The sequence below is a fragment of the Girardinichthys multiradiatus genome, chromosome 14 (assembly GCF_021462225.1).
Source record: "Girardinichthys multiradiatus isolate DD_20200921_A chromosome 14, DD_fGirMul_XY1, whole genome shotgun sequence".
NCBI lineage: Eukaryota > Metazoa > Chordata > Actinopteri > Cyprinodontiformes > Goodeidae > Girardinichthys > Girardinichthys multiradiatus.
The window spans coordinates 35538560-35559321 of NC_061807.1; the positions used below are offsets into that span (position 1 = coordinate 35538560).

At 42.0% G+C, this 20762-nt stretch overlaps 1 protein-coding gene across 1 annotated transcript; it reads right to left on the minus strand.

The window, feature by feature from the left end:
- Nucleotides 1-4: 4 nt before the first annotated feature.
- On the minus strand, nucleotides 5-19715 carry zgc:162171 (uncharacterized protein LOC565931 homolog). The gene is given in 6 exon segments (XM_047386905.1): nucleotides 5-425; nucleotides 2062-2211; nucleotides 2629-2759; nucleotides 19203-19410; nucleotides 19412-19452; nucleotides 19455-19715. Coding segments are annotated over 6 exon segments (759 nt in total). The 5' UTR covers nucleotides 19477-19715; the 3' UTR covers nucleotides 5-218.
- Nucleotides 19716-20762: the final 1047 nt, after the last annotated feature.

Below are 20762 nucleotides of genomic sequence, written 5' to 3' on the forward strand. Positions count from 1 at the left end.
GTCTGTGTTGCCCTGCGATGGACTGGGCCTTTCCCAGGGTGTACCCCGCCTCTCGCCCATAGACTGCTGGAGGTAGGCACCACCTCCCTTGCAACCCAGTATGGAAGAAGTATAGTGGATGGAAGGATGGTTCCAACAGATTTTTCCAAAGAACATCAGTTAAATGGAAAAAGTTCAAAAAGTCCGAAAGGGGAAGACCTGAGGTCTGTGGAACTCCATCAGTCACTGCCTCCATGTCTGGGTTTGATCGAGGAGCACCCAGCGCAGCCATTGAGTCCCTTCTCCTTCGTGCTGTAGTCAAAACGAGGCAGAACAATAACCCCTTCAGACTCGCCTCTGGTAGCGTCGCTCAAGGCTTTCTCCTCCTCTGCTGACATGATTGCTTTTATCAAACACGTGATGGCACTGTCGATGTTGGTGTCGTCCTGGAGACAGAGGTTAAAGGTCAAGAGAAGGATGGCGATGATAGATGAGGCATGCAAAGCTGAGAAAAAGCATTTGTTGCCTGGCTTTGTTTTTCATTTTTGTCACGAATTTACCAATTTCATGAATGAAACTGATTTTCTTCATTAAAATGTTAGCTACAGACTATAATTATCCATCTGCCTCTTTGTTGCAGCTCTGATTGGATTGGGAAGTTATAAACCTGTTAGCTGCAGTTCAGAAATGAGTCACAGAACCCATTAAGCTATAAAATGAGAAACTGGACTCTTTCCTGGACTATTTTAGTTCTGTTGAACAGTTTAGATAAACTCCTGATTAGAATCTTATGACTGAGAAAGAAATTAAGTCATCGGATGGATCATCACCGGGTCATAAGTAGAAATTCAAAACACTAAAAGAAGAAACAGAAGCAAGATGCAAAACAAATATAGTTGGTCAAATATTGTAAACTGCTTTTAAACTCAGACAGGGGACTTTCTGTCAGGCGTTCACACTCTCATGCAAGATCTCTCGCAACGTTGTATCACTGCAAGTGTTGGACAAAGTGAGACAGCCATTATTGGTCTCTTAAAAGATCCTGTGGGGGTTGGGACAAAAAGTGAAGAAGTAGACACTAAAATATATCACTTGCTCTGAGCTGGGAATCCAGTGGTCTGTCTGTGAAATTAAAGATCTTACTGATTCTGGCTGAAAATGCTTGAGAATTAACTTGAAGGGAGGTTTAGACTGAACAGACGTCTGTAGAAGCCCATTATGAAGCTACCTTCACCACATGGAGTAACATTCCCACCTGCTTACTGGAAACACTCGCATCAAGCATGCCGAAACACATTTTCCAAGTAATTGACAATAAAAGTGGGGGTACTGACTGCTGAGTCCTTTTTTGACGCTTGTAGTACTGTTCTTGCTCCTGTTTATTCTTTTGAAGCTCAGCTTAGAACATGTTTGTCCAGCTTTGTGAAATGCAAATACTTTTTCCCATTTTCAAGATTTTGATCCGAAGTGCACATTCAGAATTTCATGAATGCATTTTACTGACATCAACGTTCTGCTAGGTTATGTTTTTTAGAGTGATATCAAGGAAAGATTGTTAATTTTGAATCAGTCAGTCATTTTCTACCGCTTATTCCATAGTGGTTCGCGGGGAAGCTGGTGCCTATCTCCAGCAGTCTATGGGCCTCTCACCCATAGACTGCTGGGTACACCCTGGACAGGTTGCCAATCCATCGCAGGGCAACACACAAACAACCATGCACACACTCATTCATACACCTAAGAGCAATTTAGAGAGACCAATTAACCTAACAGTTAGGTTAATTTTGAATCGTACTTTTTTATTATGAGCTATTTACGCATAAAAAAGGAAAATGTTCAACATGCTTTCCTCAAGATAATGCTTTAGAAATGCACTTTGGCATCTATTTAAGAAAAAAGTTAAAATATTTATAAAGGAGCACCTGAGGGAAGAGAAGCTTTTGACAGCTGATGCTTTAGAAATGCTTTATTTAAACCAAAAAGATGTGAAATAAACTGCTGATAATGTGAGCAAGGGTTGCATATACATGGATTGTACACAGATTGTGCCAGTTCTGTAAACAACGAGAAAGGACACCTCACCTTAGCGGATGTTTCAAAGCAGCCGACAAAGCCGTGGTCCTGGGAGAAGTTGTCCAGTTTTGGAAGTTTGGGACACAAACCGTGTTGACGTTGGTCACTCTTGTTGGCCAGCAGAACTGTTGGAACCGGCCTCCCATTACTCAGAGTTACCTCACAGAACAGAGGAGACATGAAGTGAAAACAACACCATGTAAAACATCAATGGCTATCTGTCAGTACAAGGGAGATGGTGAGTTCTGGCCCACAAGAAACATGGACTTGACCAAGTCAGCAGAGTTAAAACCCTTGTTTCTGCTGACCCCCAGTGGACAATAAAAACTAAAGCAGATTTAAACACAAGGCCAACTAATTCTCAAATGTTTATAACATCATAAAAACATGCCCTAGTTTTCTGCTGCTGTTTAAACTTGTTCATTTAAGGTAAAATCACTTATAATAACTATAAAAAGGTTTGACTTCTGTCACGGAGTGGTCAAACGCACCACAAGAATGATTCGCTAAGGTAAGGAGGCTCTCCTTCAGTAGCTCTTTCTTTCAGTCTTTGCTTAGGTGCTTTGTAACACTTACTTTTGAGTCCAGGTCTTGTTTCCACTTTAGGACAGCCTGAAACGTGGACAACCTGGTCATGTCAAAGACAACAATGGCCCCCACTGCTTCTCTGTAGTATACACGGGTCATGTTTCCATAGCGCTCTTGTCCTGTCAGGGTCGACACAAATCAGGGTTATTTTGGTGTAGGCTTTCTACCATTATTGCTATGTGAGAAAAATTACATGTCAATTGTCAAGGCAATAAGAACCTTTTAATATGTCAAGGCTTCTTTTAGAGTTTTTCCTTCCTTTGCATCCTTCTGTTATGTTTTTGTACATTGTAATTATGCTTGGGTTTGGTTATTTGCTTTCCTTCAGCTGGAGATCATACTGTGACATCCAGCCCACCAGCGCTTGCCATGAGTTAGAAATATTATCACTTTAAAACATTTTTTAAACCTAAAAAAGAAGCAGAGGTTTTATCAAGAAACAGGCCACAGAGGTCTGTCAAAGAATCATTTTGTAGGTTTAACTCCCTTCTCTTGAACAAATTTTCACCAGAAATATCTGCATAGGGGCTGCAGGCTGGCCAGATTCATAAAGTACTAATCCAAAATAAAACTTTGATCCAAGCTTAACTTTTCTACCAAATAATTAAAAATAAGACAAAGGTCCACCTTTTCAACACTTAAAAGAATTGGGGTGTTATTCGATCGTGTTATATTAAACACAATCGAATGCTGTGATCATTTTTGTGTTTTGTAGTTGATGTTTTTGTTTGAGCTGTTATGAGCCACAGACATGAAGCTGAGTCGTTTCAGCTCGACCCCCTGTTGGATCTGTTAGAGACTCTTATTTTGAAGTAAGAAAGGAAGTAGCTCTTCAGTTGTTTTCTGATTGTGTAACCAATTCATCTAATAAAGACTGTACCCAAGGAAAGCTTCAGTGTCCTGATTTCTGATGAACACCATCCATCCATCCATTTAAGGCGTCAAGGAGGGCGCTTCTCAACTTTTTTCTAAGACTGAGTCCAACTATTGTCGCACCTCTCACAAAATGCATCAGGGAAAATGATTGTAATCCTTCTTTAGATACACCAAACACATCTGGACCATACAACTAAACTCCAATAACTCTGGAAAGGCAAAGACCTGGTCCACTCTTTCAGGGTCTCAGAGTCTGGACTCTTGTCCGGATCTGGACTTTGAGGCTGTAAGTGGAGCAGTGGGTCTGATCTTCATTAGACTGATGGCTCGTCAATCTGGACCCAGGACATAGTGCAGCGAATGAGGGCTGAATCGTGGAAATTCGACATTTATTCAAAGATGGACGACATAGAATTTGATAATTTGTGCATTTGAAGTGACAAATCTATAAGTGAACCCTAACACTAATGTTCACAGAGAGAGAACTGTAAAACAGAGCTTCTCTTTTCTGCCGAAACTCAGCTCCCTTCTAGTCCAACAGCAGTGTGATTGAGACCTGACTGCAGCAGATCTCTGTTCTTCAATAACTACGACTCACAAAGCAAAGAGCTTTGTTTATGAAGCAGAAAACAGCTATTAGTAAATTCTGTTCACACACAATTGATTACAAAACTGCAAAGAAAACATGTTCTGATCCAAATTATCACCCAGAGCTATTCATAAGAGAGAGGAAACAATCTTGGCTTAGCCTCCCTCAGCCTCAACTTAAAGTGCAGCAAGACACATGAAAACAATTGAGGTGAAACACAGAACACTGTCCAGAAAGTCAGAAGGTACAAACTATCTGTACAAAAAAGAAAAAAAAGTAAAATCGTCTTTATTAGTGCACAAGCTAAAATAAATTACAAAACTATTGTGGATCATGTTATACTGAAAGAGTACAATTTAAGGTAATATCTTATGAGGTTAAAGAACATGTTTGCTTTCTACTACATGGCATTATGAAAAATTAAAATTAACTTCAGAAACTAATAATATCAAATTGAAAAGAAAATGAGTACTCAATTTTGTGTAATTTTCTGCAGTAATTTATGTCTTGATATCTGCAGGTATACCCTCAGTTATTTTAATGTTACTGAGTCTTCCTGCACTTTAAGTTCAGTTTTTTTTATTCTTGCGTGTAATGTATTACACTTTTATTTGTTGAGACATGAAAAGCAATTAAGTTGATCAAGATTAGGTTCAAATTTCTTATGAAGTTAAGAGTTCTCATTGCATTTTACTGTCAGAAATTAAAGCAACTGTAGGGCAAAAAGGGACTTTTATTTTGCCTGTTAGATGCAAGCAAGTTTAATCGATGTGATCTGCTCATCCCTGGTTGTTCTAGACCTTCAACTTTATCCAGAAATCAGATTTGGACCTTTGAACATAAAACCCTGGAGTGAGCCTCTTCAGAGGAACAAAGAAAATGTGATCCATCCTTAGCTAGATCACACTCTCCAGTCCACTTTCTTACTACTAGGACCGCCACCACAGTCTGCCACTCTACCGGTGTTATCCCAGCCCTCAATGTGACATTGAAGAGACCCGTCAGTCCTTACAGTCTTACCATGTCAAGAACCTTCAGCATCTCAGGACAAATTTAATCCACCTTTTTAACTACCTCTGCCATAACCTTTCCTCAAGTCATTAGAATCTATCTCTTTCCCAGAGGACCTGGTGACCAGCCTGAGGCTATCCTGAAAGCACTCCTTCCATCGCAAGACAATATCCTCATTCTGGATCTACAGATCTAGACAGGGCCCAAACCATACACTGCTTGGGATGGTCCATGCTTCCTTTTCTGAGTTGTCAAACACTTTACTAGAACTTACTTAAGGCCAGCCATTCCTACATAACTAATAATCTTAACCCGTTAACTGAAGGAAGAAGCTCTGTTATCTTGAGATAATGGTACAAATACATTTTTTTCTCTGTTTGTGGAAATCATTCTTAAAATACGGCCTTTGGTAAAGCTAAAAATGGCTAGTATATTCTCTAGAATAGGAACTGTCAGAGTTACATGCAGAAAGATTCATTCACGCACTGAATGCATGAATAAGTCTCTGTCCTGGTTACTAACTTCCTCTGCATGATCCTAATATAGAGGTGAATCAGCAAGAGATACACACACACACACACACACACACACGCGTGAATGCCAATTACACACACTCTGCACGTGACTCAGACTAAGACAAATCACAGACAGTATTATAGATGAGTTTAGTCGATACAGCACTAGGCATAGCTGTCTGACTGAGAGTAGTAACCTAATAACCGACACCAAGACCCTTCCTGGACTTTACCAAGCTAACGTTTCTTCTATGTCTACACGGAATCAGGATTTTAAAAAGTGGAATATCAACCTTGTAGTGCTTTAGAAGCAGGACAGGCCCGTGGTTGTATGGAGCGTTAAACAGAATTTGACTTGGGGTCCCTTTTCCTGTTTAAAACATCGCCACCACTAACAGCGTTTTTAATACAGATTCAGTAGAATCTGGCAGAGGGGCGCCGGCTTAATTGGGTGAGCTGAAACGCAATGATGGATAATTTGGATTGGTTCTTTGTCAAATTATTAGACCCCTTTTACTTTTTGATAGCAAAAACTTCCAAAATATGTAAATGAGAGCAGATATTTAGAGAATTTGGTGAAAAAAATTGTTGAAACCAGCTAGCTGTTTCACTCTAACTTCATTTCAGACAAAATATAAGGAATGAACAAGAACTAATTCATGTTGGAGATGTAAACTTAGTTCAGAATGCTCAGATGGTGAATATCAGTTTTACCTGGGTGAACTGAATTTGGAACTAGTTGTTGTTTTTGGAGAAGTAGCTCAGTATTTCACAGAATAAAAGCAACTGAACTGGGGCACATCTCTACACGTGTCAGAATATGAAACTGATTCGCGGTCCCATATGAGACCCATTTTAGTGCCAGTTTATTCTCCATTTTGATCCACATGCAGCCACCATACAACACCTCCACTTCATACTAATATCTGTACTTCTTCAGAGGAGTAAACTAACTGTTTACACACACAACACACAGACTGAAGTTCACACATTGGTGATTCAACCAATCACAAAAAGTGTATGATGAGGAATGGGAGCAGCTACACTGCAACCTCAGGACCAAGTGTTTTAAAAAGGCAATGCTTTGTGAGGCATTTAGAAACAAGACAACAGAGCCAACAGTTCTAAGGTGGAATGGTTGACTCTGCATGATATTTCTCAACGTCTCCCTGAGTTTGTGACCAAATATACAAAAAAATATGTGTGTACTTTTTACATTCTTCATTTCACTCTGTCCCACTATGTCAAAGTACCAAGTTTAACACTTACTGAGAACTGCTTGTAAAGAGTCAGTTTAGAGGAGTGCAAGATGAAAGAGGAAAGTGAGAACATAAACAGCAGGAACAAGGAACAGAAATCAGCAGTGCTGCCTGGGAGTGCAGGACAGCATCATAACAAGCGGTTATCACTGTGATCTTTACCATTCGTTTCACTGGAATTTTTTTTAACTCCATGTGAGTTCAGAGGTGAAAATATCTGTAATCTGGTCACATTTAGAGTGCCTCCAGAACACAATGGAGGTCTTGCACACAAGAGCACAATCATCTGCATATGCAGCTTGTTTGCGGCTTGCAGCGTTCCGATGTCGGATGTGTCTTCTTCTGGACAAGCTGGGTGACACATAATGGGAAGATGTTGAAGAGGTGGTTAATCACACTCTTGACTTCTTACCATCCCCCAGCAGTGATTCTATCGTGAAATTAATTGGGAATTTCATTTCGAAGCTGCTATGATAAAGTAAGCTTAATACATGGATGAACCCATGACAACCAGTCTCTCATCTTGTCTATATAATAATGCCCCTTCAATAAAACTCCAATTTGTGAATATTTAGTATCAGTTCAACTATAACCAACAAAACAAATACAGAAAGACAAAGAGAGAAAGAATCAACACTGAGATGGAAATGGTTTTAAAGCGAATTTCTCCAACCTTTTAGTTAAATTAGCTAAATGTGCCCTCCATTGACTCTTACTGCATAGTCCAAAAGAAGGGAAAACAGGGCCAATCAACACTGATTAAACCTTCCAGGTTTATTCAGTTTCACAACTGAACTGGCTGCATCAAGAAGATGCAATAGGGTGAACTACAGCATTATCTTTTCACGTGTTCAGTTCCTTTTTTAGTTGGCTTGACAGGTTCAATTTAATACTTTAAATCAGTCATCACTGAATGACAAGATATTTTCATCATCATTAGGGACATTAGAGAAATAATCCCGGGGTTCTGGTTGTGAAGACACGTTGTTGTGAATTTATTCCATATGTAAGCAGAGATTGCTGTTTTAAGAACGCCAGTGCTCAAATTACTCTTTCATCTATTGTTCCATAATACCACAAGACAGTGAGGCTATTTGCCCATAGCTGGGACAGTGGTTGACGGGTGCCAGGACACGTCCACATGGTTGTCACACTAAGAACCACGTCTCTGGGGCCCACTGTTGCTCCAAGATCCCCTGCAATTTGGCCTGGGACTGCAAAGTACCCAATTTCCACATGTGGCCATGGGGACGCACTGATGGGGTCTTTGTGGTGGAGATGCTATGTACTGGCAGAAGGAGAACACTCACTCCTCTTTTCAGCCCACATAAGGAGAAGACCAGCTGCAGTAGCAAGCACAAATCAGCACGCACTTTCTACTAGAACATCTACACTACTGCAAGAGATGCTTCACACACACATTGTGTACACTCACATGCACACAAAACACACACACACATTGTTTTATTGAGGGCCTTCTTTGTTGTTGTATAGGCCAGAGCAGCAAAAGCATTGAGAAGGCCTATTGTATTTCAAGGATTTCTTATTAGGCCCGAGCAGGAAAACTGCAAGGGCCTATTGTAATCGCTCGAATTCTTATTCTTTTTTCCGCTGCCTCTTTGCGGGGCAATATGGGGACTTTGCCATGCCCCAAAACTCACCAAACTTCACCCAAAATTGTCCCCCGCGTGAAATTCTTCATCCTTAATGTCGTCGTCAGTGGGCGTGGCCAAACCACTTAGCCACGCCCCCAAACGTGAGATAGGCCGAACCGTAAGTCGTACAGATCTGAAATTCGGCACAATGCTAGAACTCCTAAAACCAAAAAAAAAAAGTATTTTGGGGGTATGTCCTAAAATGCACAGGAAGTCGGCCATTTTGGATTAAAGGCCAATTTTTGCCCGTTTTTCACTTTTACTCAACTCGAACTTTAATGAACTCCTCCTAGGGATTTTGAGCTATCGGGTTCATATTTGGTCTACATGCAGTTAAGGGATGGGGGATTAAAAGTTATCAAAATCGTGAGTTTTTCCCCATGTTTAGGGGGCGTGGCCGGGGCACGAACTTGGAGTTCGCGCCGAAAGTGAAAAATTGCAATAACTTTCCCAAACAAATTCCAAATCACACCAAACTTGGCAGCAAGGAGGACCTTTGGGTTCCCGACAATCCTATGGGGTCATATGCTGACATCATCAAAGCCACGCCCCCTCAGAACAGGAAGTCACTTTTTTCACTTGGAAAGTTGCCTCTCTGACCCTCTTGACCCAATCAACTTGAAAGTGTGTCAGAAGACAGAAAACTAGTGGGTCTAACTTCGTTTGAGGCACAGTGTCTTTTCATAAAAGGGCGTGGCCGTGGCGGCGCCGCAAATTCATACGTCACGCCATGGCCATACGTTTGCCTCTAATTTCCACATAGATCATCTGATCTGCATCACATTCAATGTGATTGATCCTTGTCCAGTCCCCCACAAAGATCTGATGACATATTCGGTGGGTGTGGCCTAATTCGTCCACAGCGCCCCCTAGAATATTTAAAAAAATAAGCCCCAAGACATGCTTTGACCGAGGATTGTGAAATTCGGTACACATATGTCACTTCTTAGGACCTACAAAAAACTCTCTTGGAGCATTGGTCCAAACCCCACAGGAAGTCGGCCATTTTGGATTGACGGTGCCATTTTGACCCTGTTTTGGCCGTTTCTAACCCGCATATCTGAGCGAACTCCTCCTACAGCTTTTGACTTAGAGACTTGAAAATCACTCAGTATACTCTTAAGGGATTGGGGATCAAAAGTTATCAAAAGCTTTTTGATACATGAAAGCGTGTGGGCGTGGCCAAGCCTCAAAATATGACTTCTCGCCATAAAACACTAAATTTATATAGCTCCTACAAGGAAAGTCACAGACACATGAAACCTTTTGGGATTGATCTGCCTCTAGGCCTCAACAATATTCACTGATCAGATGCTGACATCATCGAAGCCCCGCCCCCTGAGAACAGGAAGTAGCAAGTTTTCCTTTACAGAGTCAATGTTTGATGTTCTTCACCTAATCAATGTGAAAATGTCCCAAGTAACAGATAACAGGATGCTCTTAGACAGTCGACAGTACTTACTGCTTTAGCTGGAAGGTGTGAATATGATGGCGTGGCGAATTCTGATGTCACGCCACGGCCATACGTTTGGCTCTAAATTACACATGCATGGTTCGATTCACTCCAAACTGAATATGCTTGATCTTTGTCATCCCCCAAACAGCTCTATTGGATTACATTTAAATTTGGATCAATAGCGCCCCCTAGGACACTTCAAGGGCTATATCTCCCTCACACATCATCGGATCCACTTGAAATGTACTATACATGATCATGAGTTAATGATTGACATTTTGACACAGTCAATTGATGATGTCGTTTTAGCCCCACCCACAAACAAACAAGTGAGTGCAGCTTCCATCTGGAAGGTCAGATTTACTCGAAATTTTGAATGCTTTTTGCCAGAATGAAACTCTGCATGACCGAAGATTATATGACATGTTGCTCAAAGTGCCACCTACTGGCGACGTGTTGAAGTGATGCGGTGTCATCGTATGTAGGAGGCGATGCCAGGCTCCTGCGGTCGCTCAACAGCCCGAGTTGCGCTGAGGGGTGCGAGGGCCTTCAAAGCTGCTTGCAGGTTTCTAGTTATTATTCTTATCGGCTTCAGATTTGATGAGTATCCACTCAAGGCATGGAGGATTAAAAGTTATCAAAATCTTGAGGTTTTGAGCATGTTTAGGGGGCGTGGTCAGGCCACAAACTTTAACTATTCAGCAGAAAAATTCAAACAGCTGTAACTTTCACATAGAAAGGCTGATTGAGACCAAACCTGGTATGATTGATCCTCTTTGGGTACCCTCCAATCCTATGTGGTCATATGCTGATATCATCAAAGCCCCGCCCCCTAAGAACAGGAAGTTTGCTTTAAACTGGATATGAAGGATATTTTGCATTGTACTAACAGCTCAGTGTGATTAGGCTTTGCTGCACCAAAACACCTGGGCCTGGCCAAGCCTCAACATTTGACTTCTTGCCATAAAAGATAAATGTGGTGTATTTTGGTGGCGTATTTCAATGGAATCCAGGGCAGGCTCCCTGTGGAGGCAGCAACATGTCACTCCCATGGTCGCAATACGAGCTGGACCGGCGCTGAACTCCGTGGATCGTCAACGCTGCTTGTTTGTTGTTTTAATGTTTTTATTTCTTTGTTTTGGGTGTTTTTATTTTAATTTGTTGTTTCTTTCTTTGTTTTAAGTTTGTTATTTTCTATGAGGTTTAATGTTTTCTGTCAGTTTTTTGTGTTCCAAAAACATAAAAATAAAAAACATGTAAATTACCCTTAGATATGAGTGGGTGTGTGCATGGTTGTTTGTTCTGTGTGTCTCTGTGTTGCCCTGCGATGGACTGGCGACTTGTCTAGGTTGTACCCTACCTCTCATAGAGCGCTGGAGATAGGAACCAGCTCCCCTGTAACCCTGTACAGATGAAGTGGGTATAGAATATGGATGGATGGATGGTTTTTCTCCATTGCTGGTTTTTGCTGTTCCCCAAGAGAAACAATAAAAAAATATTGTGCCTGTTTCTTTGTTTTTTTTTTTGAAGAGACAGGAAGTTGGGTAGAGAGACTGGGGAAGACATGCAGCACAGGCCTCAGGAGTGAGGACTCGAACCCGGGACAGCTGCGTTGAGGAATGAAGCCTCTCTACCGCTACATCATGCGCCATGCCATTTGTTGTGCTTGTTTTTTGTATTTTCTTTGTATTATTTTTTGTTGTTGTTGTTTGTTCCCATTTTGATGGCAACTGTATCATGAATTTGCAGGTTTCCAGGTGAGACCTCCAGCATTTTTAAATGTATTTTGATGTTTCTCCAGACTGAATGGTTTTCCTTTTTTTTTTTTTTTTTATCAATACGCTCTTTCTTAAGGACAATTACCCTAACTTATATGTTTTATATGTTTTTGGGTAACCAGAGCACCTGGAGAACAGCCACACAAACACGAGAAGAACACACAAACTCACCACAGAAAGAGGCGCCCAGCAAAGAACTGAGACCACTTCTCTGTGAAGTTGCAATGCTAACCACCACATCACCGTGCTGCCCATTGTTTTCTAAAATTTGAGACTAAATTTAAAGTTTTTTGAAAGTGTTTTGAAATGGTTCAGTACTGGCCTGGAAACTTTTATCTACTTGCTTATTTTAGAAGTGCTCTTGCTATTCTTCCATTTTTTTGGTTTCTTTAAGCCCAGAGTGTGCCGTATCTTTTTCCAAACTGAAGGGTCTTGTTGTGAACCCGCTGCCTCCATGGGTTCAGAATCTCGGGTTTCCTTTTTCTCTGGCAGGGTCTCCACAGAGAAGTCAGTCTCTTCCATGGGTTCAAGATCAAGAATACTTGACTCTCTTAGCATCTCCTCTACAAATTTATTTACCTACATTGGGGATGCATCAGTAATTTCAACAGCCTCTGATAGGGTTTCATCTAAGAGATGGTCAAGATCCATGGATGCAGGGACTGGAATGGTTTTTACAGGGATGGAGACTCTTTGGCTGCTTGGATCTTGACGCCTGGCCATTTTTCTTTTTAGAGGAACCAGTTCGTCTCGGTCTTGGAGCTCAGCTTTCACATTTTTGAGCTCTGTTTTATATTTCATCTCACAGCCAGAATGTAGCTGTTGAAGGTCAGTGAGTTGCTGGTGGAGAGCCTCCTTTTCAGCTCCAAGTTTGTTGATAATCTTAAGGTTGTTTCTCATTTTCTGGGAATTAGTTTTTATCTCTTCTTCTAGCTCCTGCTCAAATATTTCTGATTGCTGTCTTAGCGCAAAAAATTTCATTTCATACATATTTTTCAGCTCCTGGTATGAAACCTTTACCTGCTCCAGTTCACTTTGGAGATGTTTCGCTATCTCTGTGGATTGGTTTTCTAAAAATGCAAACTCTTGTGCCATTTTTTGTTGGAGATCGTCCTTCTCAGCTCTCAGGTTCTCAAGCAGCTTTTGATCCTGCTTGATTATCTCTCCATAAAACCTCTGTGAGTCTACCTGCAGCATCCTCCCACCATTGTCAGCTTTGCATTTTGAGCGAAGCTCCTCGTAGCAGATCTGCATTCTATCCAGTTCTTGTTGGAGGATGTTATCCATCATATTCTCAAATTAAAAAGGTCTTTGCCTGTCAATACTGGTTTGACCATCTAAGGCAGTGGTAAATGGTCTGAATTTATATAGCGCTTTACCAGTCACACTGACCACTCACACTCACACTAGGGCCACATTCACTCAATTGCACACACATCCATACACCAATATGCAGATCAATAGACAACCTGAGACTAAGTGAGTTGCCCAGGGTTACATTGACATATAGCAGGAGGAAGCTGGAATCAAACTAACACCTTTCATAGTAGGTAAGGCCACAGGCATCCAGCTTCTTGGGCACACTCACTCATTAAATCCAAGTCTTGTTGTTGTTCCTGGAAATAGACTAAAAATGTTTGGTAGACCAGAGGTTTGCAACCTTTTCAACACAAAGAGCCGTTGTTGCCCTCATGCCAGCTAAACAAAACTTGTTTAGGGCTGCAAATGTTACATGACCTTTTGAAAAAAAAACAACTTATGTTTTATAGATACGTAATATACGAAATTTGTTGTCATTTTATAGATCCATAGTTTTAGTTCTATTTTTAGAAAAAAAAAATTTCTTTTTAAAATCACTCTACAACAAGACGTATCAGCACCACATTTGAGGGGGCGGAGGTAGGCTTGGGGTCCTTCCACACCTCTGTTCGCTGTTTGTCGTCAAGGATTGGAGGCTGGAAGAAGGGTCCAGGCATCAATCGGAATCGTTTGGATTCATTTTGGATTCGGCCACTGGCTTCAGTGCCTGGTCTGCCGGCTGGGGGGCCCCGGGTTGGGGCGCCTCTGGCCAGAGCTGCAGGAGGGGGCCAGAACTGCCTACGGAGCGTGTCTTGTGCCTGCACTGGGGCAGCTGGTGGGTTGTGCTCAGCTTGGGGCGCTTGGTCGGCCCAAGTGCGGGTACCCAGCTGGCACATGTTTATTTATTTATTTGTTGCTGGCGCTCGCTGGGTGGTTGGGTGGGCTTTGCAGTGTACTGCTGTGCTGGCTCTTGTGTTCGTGGATGTTTGGGCGGCAGGCTTGAGGGTGGTGTGGGGTTGCAGCGAGTGGGGTGGGGGGGTTGTGTCCTGTTTTTGGATGTGTCATAACCGGCCGGGGAGGGCTTGCAGGGTGAGTTTGTCCAGTCTTGGTGTGGGGGTCTGATGTGAGTAGGTCGTTCGGTGTTGTCTGCTCGGTTGCGCTTGTGAGCGGAGACTGGGGCGGCATTGCGTGAGGCAATTGCCTTGCCGTTGCAATGCGCTGTGTGGGGGGCGAGATGCGGTGACGTGTTTGGAGCGGGGCTGTGTGTGGAGCTTGCGCTGTATGGATGTGCCTTCATCGGCTTTTTGGGGGTGGAACTCATCTGTGGGATTGTGGGGAGGGGATTTATGGCGTTTGGGTTTGGAGGCGTCTGGGGGTGGCCCTGTGGGGAAATTCATGTTGGGGTTCATGGGGATGGGGAGCTCATGGGGTTGAGATCGGAATTCGTTGGGGGGTTGGGTCTGTTTCGTCCTGAGACAGCTCTGGTTGGCGGGCTCGTTTGGACCAGGATCTGGTATGGAGTATGCATGGGGAATGTGAATGAGTGAACAATGTCCATTGTTGTGTGTCTTTACATTGGATTTTTGGGTGTGAGTGTTTTTATGTGTACGCATGAGGAATGTGTGATTGTGAGTGTGTGTGCATGTTTTTGTGTAAGGTTGGGTCTTGGGCTGCTCCCTCTCCTGGATAAGCTTAGGCCCCCCCAACAAATGTGGGGCCTATTTCCTCCCCACCACACTCCCTGATGGTGGCTGGTGTCTCTGCCCACCGGTGTATTGGTGGTTCTCTGTGTCCAGGGCTGGGGGCTTTGGTGTGCGTTGGCTCACTCCCGGTGGCTGCTTGCGGGGGCCTGGGCCCCCTGGCTCTCACGTGTGTCTTCCTGGGTGGGTGATGTCCCCGGGGTCTCGTATCTTTGGGTCCATAGCTGGATCTGCTCCGGCATAGGCAGCTGCTGGCAGGGCCTGTGGGCTCATCGCTGCAGCTCCCTGGGACTTCTGCACTGTGTATGCTGGGTGATTCCTCTGGGGCTCTCCTCTGCTTTTCTCTGGGGGCTTGCGGTAGACCCGGCTGTGGTCCTCCTGGGGCTCACGGGGACCTTTGGATGTCTGTGGCTCAGATATCTGTTGTGTCTGTCTCAGGTCCAGGGGGGCAGGTTTCTGGCTCCCCACACTCGCTATTGCATATTTTTATGGAGAAACGTTTTATACAAAAGCGCGCTCACACTTACACCAACAGCGGTTTGGATTCACATGCTAACAGATACACAAATGTTCTACATTGAACCATAGTTACCACTAAATAAATCTTGCATTCATTAGTACCTTGCACTTTTTGGTAACATTGCTGTTGAAATATGTAATTGTAATATGTTTCTGTGAGTGTAGAAGCAGTCTTCTAGTATGTTATCTTGTATTCTCTCATCCTTCTTCCTTTCCTCTCTTTTCTCATTCTCTCCCTTTTTCCTTTTTCCCCAACCCCTCTGTCTTGTATCCGTGTCCATTACAATTAAAATAATCCCAAAGCAGTTTCTAATAAAGTTTTTTTTATATATATATCAAGCAGAGCATCATAGCGTTAGTCGTAATGCTCCACTTGTGAAAGTAAATCTGTTGGGCTTCTTCCTGAGTGTTACTCTGTCAGACAGAACACGTTAATAAAAATAAAATAAAGAAAGAAAGACAATAAAATAAAGAAAAACATAAAACTTTTGCAAAAGAAGGATCGGTATATTTTCCTCTATGGTATGTTGATATTTGGGGAAAAGTATAAAAAAAAATTACATAGTTCCACCCTAATAACAAAAAAGTATTACTGGTAGTTTAAATGTCATTATTTTGTGGAAAGTTGCTAAAACCTTAATTTGCAAGTATATCTATATTTAAAAACATTAGTTGGTTCTTTATCATTTTTAGCTAAAGTTATTAAGAGGATGTTTGATTTATTGTTGCACGGGTAGAAAGAAAATAATTCACAGTTAAATTATTTAGCGTTTTTAATTGTACAACAAAATGATGGCCCAACTAAACAATTTTGGACAGTGGTGCAAAAAGTATGGGCATCACTTACCTCAGCTAATAGACTGAAATAATATAGCATTTTCCAGTCATACTGACCACATAAAGCACTTTACACTAAAGCCAAATTCACTCAATCGCACTCACAAACATGTGCTCATTTATACGCTGATAGATAGGCACAGGAGGTTAAGTGACTTGCCCAGCTGCATGTCGATGTGTGCCAGGACACAGAAGGAATCAAACCCAGAACTTTCACATTGTTACTCTAGTCATTGAACCTCAGTCCCCAAAGGTGTTGGAAGTACTCAGTCAAACTTGAAATTGTGTAAAGCGTACATCATCCTCATTCTTCAGTTGGCTTAGTCTGTTCCCCTGAAACATTTAGCATTGATGCAACAATCAACTTTTACACATTACTACCAGTACAAAGTCTGCTTGTGTCACCTCAGCTAAAGGTCTTCATGCAAATGACAGCTGCTATCAGCTTTGACCTGACTCAGCACCCGACCTGCACTGTGGCTCAGTGCAACCATGTGCAGGAAAGAAAGAAAACAGTTGTGAGGGCAACAGTGACAGTTTCCAACAGTGTAATTGGTCACAGCATAGGAGACATGCTGGATTCATTATCTAAACACAGGGGGGTTTTAACTTCATGTACATTTGCAGAAATGACTGCTCACCGCATGTTCTTGGTGGTAACGTGTCAAATCATGCCTCATCATTGTTGGATGTGTCAGCAAGATTCAACCAGCCAGTGTGAAACTATAGTTAACTGGAAGGGATCTGACTCAGAGAGCATTATGGATTGCAATCAGATTACTGGGTGTTTAAACAAGTGCAAATGTGTTTCATGCAAACCTTCAGCAACTAAAGAAAACGCTTAAACTTAAAATGGCATCTTGAGAACTTTGCGCACAAGTGCAATGATGACTGGGAGTACAGTAGGGTTTAATATCAGAAGACATGTAGTTAAAATACTTTCTGTTCATTAACCTAGTGCTACTGTTTCTGAGGAGGATATTTGTGTCAGTCATTCCTCTCATTAGTTTTTCCTCAGACCTCTTTAGCTGCACTCTGTTTTTAAATCAGCCATTTATTTTCACTCCAGTTCAATTTCAGTCAGGTCCTCCTGTTACCCTCTGTGGTCATGCTTGTGGATTTTTGCTTCTTTAAGGTTGTTTGTGGTCTTCATTCACTTTTCAGACAGGTAATGGTCGAAGAGAGAAAGAGGGAGAAAATGTGTACGAATGGGCCCAAAGTCATGAATTGGAACTGGGATGGCTGCATCAAGGACTAATAACTGATTGCATGAATAGGGCGCTCACTATGCACCACATCCTGGTCCCATTTAACTAGTTTTGCCTCTCCCTGTTTCATTAATGGGTTTTGACCAGGGATGCACCAATATTAAAATTTGGGCTGATATCAATATTTACCAATATTATATATATAGGGAACACTGTAGTGTGACTACAGAGTTGGCAGCTGCTCCTGCTTCACTTTCACACTGCAGACTACGACCCCCTCCCCGGGCCCCTTTCCCCACTCTGGGCCTGGGACAACAGGCCTGCCCCTGCTCAACACATGCTTGTTAAACCAAATGCCAACCAAGCCAAACCCGATGGGAGCAACAGAATGCAGCTAATACATCTAGATGTGGTGCTTGAATGCTTGTTGAAGATTAAACTGAGAATCACAATGGGGAAGACAGGGGAGTAAAGTGTTGTAGCATTTCAGAAACTCCAGATCAACTGGGATTGTCTCTTACAACCATCTCTCGGGTTTAGATGGTCTGGAAACTTTCTGAAATCTTAGAGCAATAGTTCTGACACCTTGCTGAATCTATGCCAGGAAGAATTAAGGCAGTTCTGAAGGCAAATCAAGATTCAACCCAGTATTATGATGGTGGACCTAAAAAAGCAGCCAAATAAAATTATGCCTGCCATTTTATATGAATAAAACTGGATAAAATATTCATATATTTGACCCTCTAGGGACATTTCTGACATTAGAGCAGCGATGTTTTTAAACCTTGAGAAATACGCTGAGGATTTTTGTATTTTAACACCTGCATGCACAACTTCTATTTGGAACTGGACATGTCTTGATACCACAGTGCAATAATGGTATTATAACATCGGAGATCTGAATACATGTTAATTTGATTTGTCATAATTCTGTCAATGGTATGATAGAAAAAAAAAACAGATTTGGTGTCTTTGAGTCTTGCGTGTATAGGAGAAATGGTTTTAACTACCAGTCCAGTCTCAGTAAGAAATGGTATAACTGGTACTGTGGTGCATTTTGATCTTGTAACTTTACAATAAAAGCTTTGGAAATGCAGAGGCCAGCTTTTGTTTTTCCAGTTAATTTTTGGACAAACTCTCATGTCACTGTCATGTTTCTCCCTCCAGACAGAAAAAGGTCAGAAAGTGCAGACAGAGCGCAACAGAAGAGGCGTGGTGGTGGAGATAGCCTCAGGACTCAGGAAACATACATTAATAGTGAAAAAAACATCCCCCTTTAAATTCTAGCATTGGACATGGTTTTTACATCCAAGGATTTTGTTATTCGTACTTTCAATTAAGGCTTCATCTTTGTTGAATAGATAACAAAATAGTTTAATGTGTAATGTGTATTTTTGTACGCTTGAAGTTAGACTTAAATCATGTTCTGGTAAAGACCTGATATCTTTAGGTTGAAATCCTAAAGTTAAGAGTGGCTATACATTATTTTTTTTACCGTCAACTTGAAAATGTTAAGAAGACTGGGATAAGGCAATCAATGAGCAAATGACATAGGCTGTTAATAATATGCTTGTATCCCATCACATGAAGTGCCTTAGTTTGAAGTGTCGATAATAGGCCAACAGTTCTCAAATTGTTTCAACATGATCTTTTTACAGTTTACCCACTCAAAGCCAAGAGAAGCAGACATGATAGATTATCTCCTGCTTATAAGCAGAGTTTGTAGTATCCGTCCTGATAATTTCAGAGCATCACGTCAACACTATTGAGTATTCAACGATTAGGAGAAAGCAGGTTATTTGAATGCAGAGAAGGTTTATCATCTGAGCAGCATGTAATCAGGGAAACCTTTTTACTTACCAGCGATGTCCCACAGCTGCAGCCGCACCACCGTTTTATAATCCCAGTTGATCACTTTGAGGGCAAAGTCCACCCCGATGGTGGCCCTGTAGTGCTGGGAGAACACTTGGTGCACGTAGCGCTTTATGATGGACGTCTTGCCCACACCGAGGTCGCCGATGACCAACACCTTCAGCAGGCGCTCCCGCTGCATCGCGTGAGTCAGGGGAAAAAATAACGTGACGGCGATGAGTCCAATCAGAGATTCCGCGCGAGATGATCTGAAGTCATGCATTCACTGATTATGCACTTGATGGATGTTTAGAAACCCTTAAATGAATAACATAAATGTGCTATTGTCCCTGTAGATGCAGAAACAATCTCTTAGTGCTCAGTTTCCCAAAGAGATTTTTTCTTGTCCCGATCAGTTGTCTTTAAAACTTTTCAAAGGTTAAAAAGCTTTAGCTGGACTCGCAGCTCAGTGTTCGCGTTGCTGCAGCAAGAAACTACCAGTAGAACAGAGCTGTTATCTGTTGTCAGGCCTGCGGTCAGTGAGAGCGCCGCTCCGCCTGCAGATTGGTCCGCTCCGCACAGAGGGAAGGACGCTGCGGTGACAGCCACGCCCCCCGACACTCAACTACAGTTGAAACCACATATTTACATACACTGTACGAAAACAAAACAACCATTTTTTCTCACTGTCTTACATTTAATTTGACTAAACTTCTTCTCTTTTAGGTCAGTTGGGATTAAGAAAATAATATCTATTTCCAAAATGCCAGAATAAGATTTTTATTACTTTCTTCAAATTCCGACGATTACAAACTCAGACTAATATACCTTTAAACAATTTAGGACACCCATATAATGATGTCATGGCTTTATAGCCTTCTAACTGGTTAATAACATTTTAGTGAAATGGAGAGACATCTGTGGATGTATTAAGGCAACACATAACACACAACTTCCTTGTGTGACATAATAGAAAAATCAAAAGAAGTCACATAGGATTTTAGCAAGACAGTTACGAAGCTCGGAGTCCGGTTCAACATTGGGTGTGATGTCCAGATTCCTGAAGGAGGCACTTTTATCTGTTCAAACATTTCTACGCAAGGATCAACATCATAGGAGTATCCAGCCATTAGACTATTAAGGAAGAAAACGGGTTTTGTGTTCTAACTTGTTTTGGTACAAAAGGACTCATCAGCACCAGAGGGTCTCATGAAGATCCTGGGTGAAGCTGGTAAGAGAGTGTCTTTATCCACAGTGAAACAAGTCCAACATAGGCTGAAAGGCCGCTCAGAGACGAATAAGCCATTACTCCAAAAACAAGATGAAAAGCCAAATTATAGTTTGAAAATGCTAAATGCCAAAGACAAAGACCTTAAGTGTCAGAGACATGTCCTGTGGTCTAATTAATGTGAAATTGAGGAGTTTGGCCAAAATTCCCATTGTTACATTTGGAGGGAAAAGTGGGAAAGCTTGCAAGTCTGAGAACGCCATCCCAATTGTGAAGCACAGGGGCGGCACCATCATGTTGTGGGGGTGCTTTGCTGTGGGAGGGACTGGTCTGGTGCACTT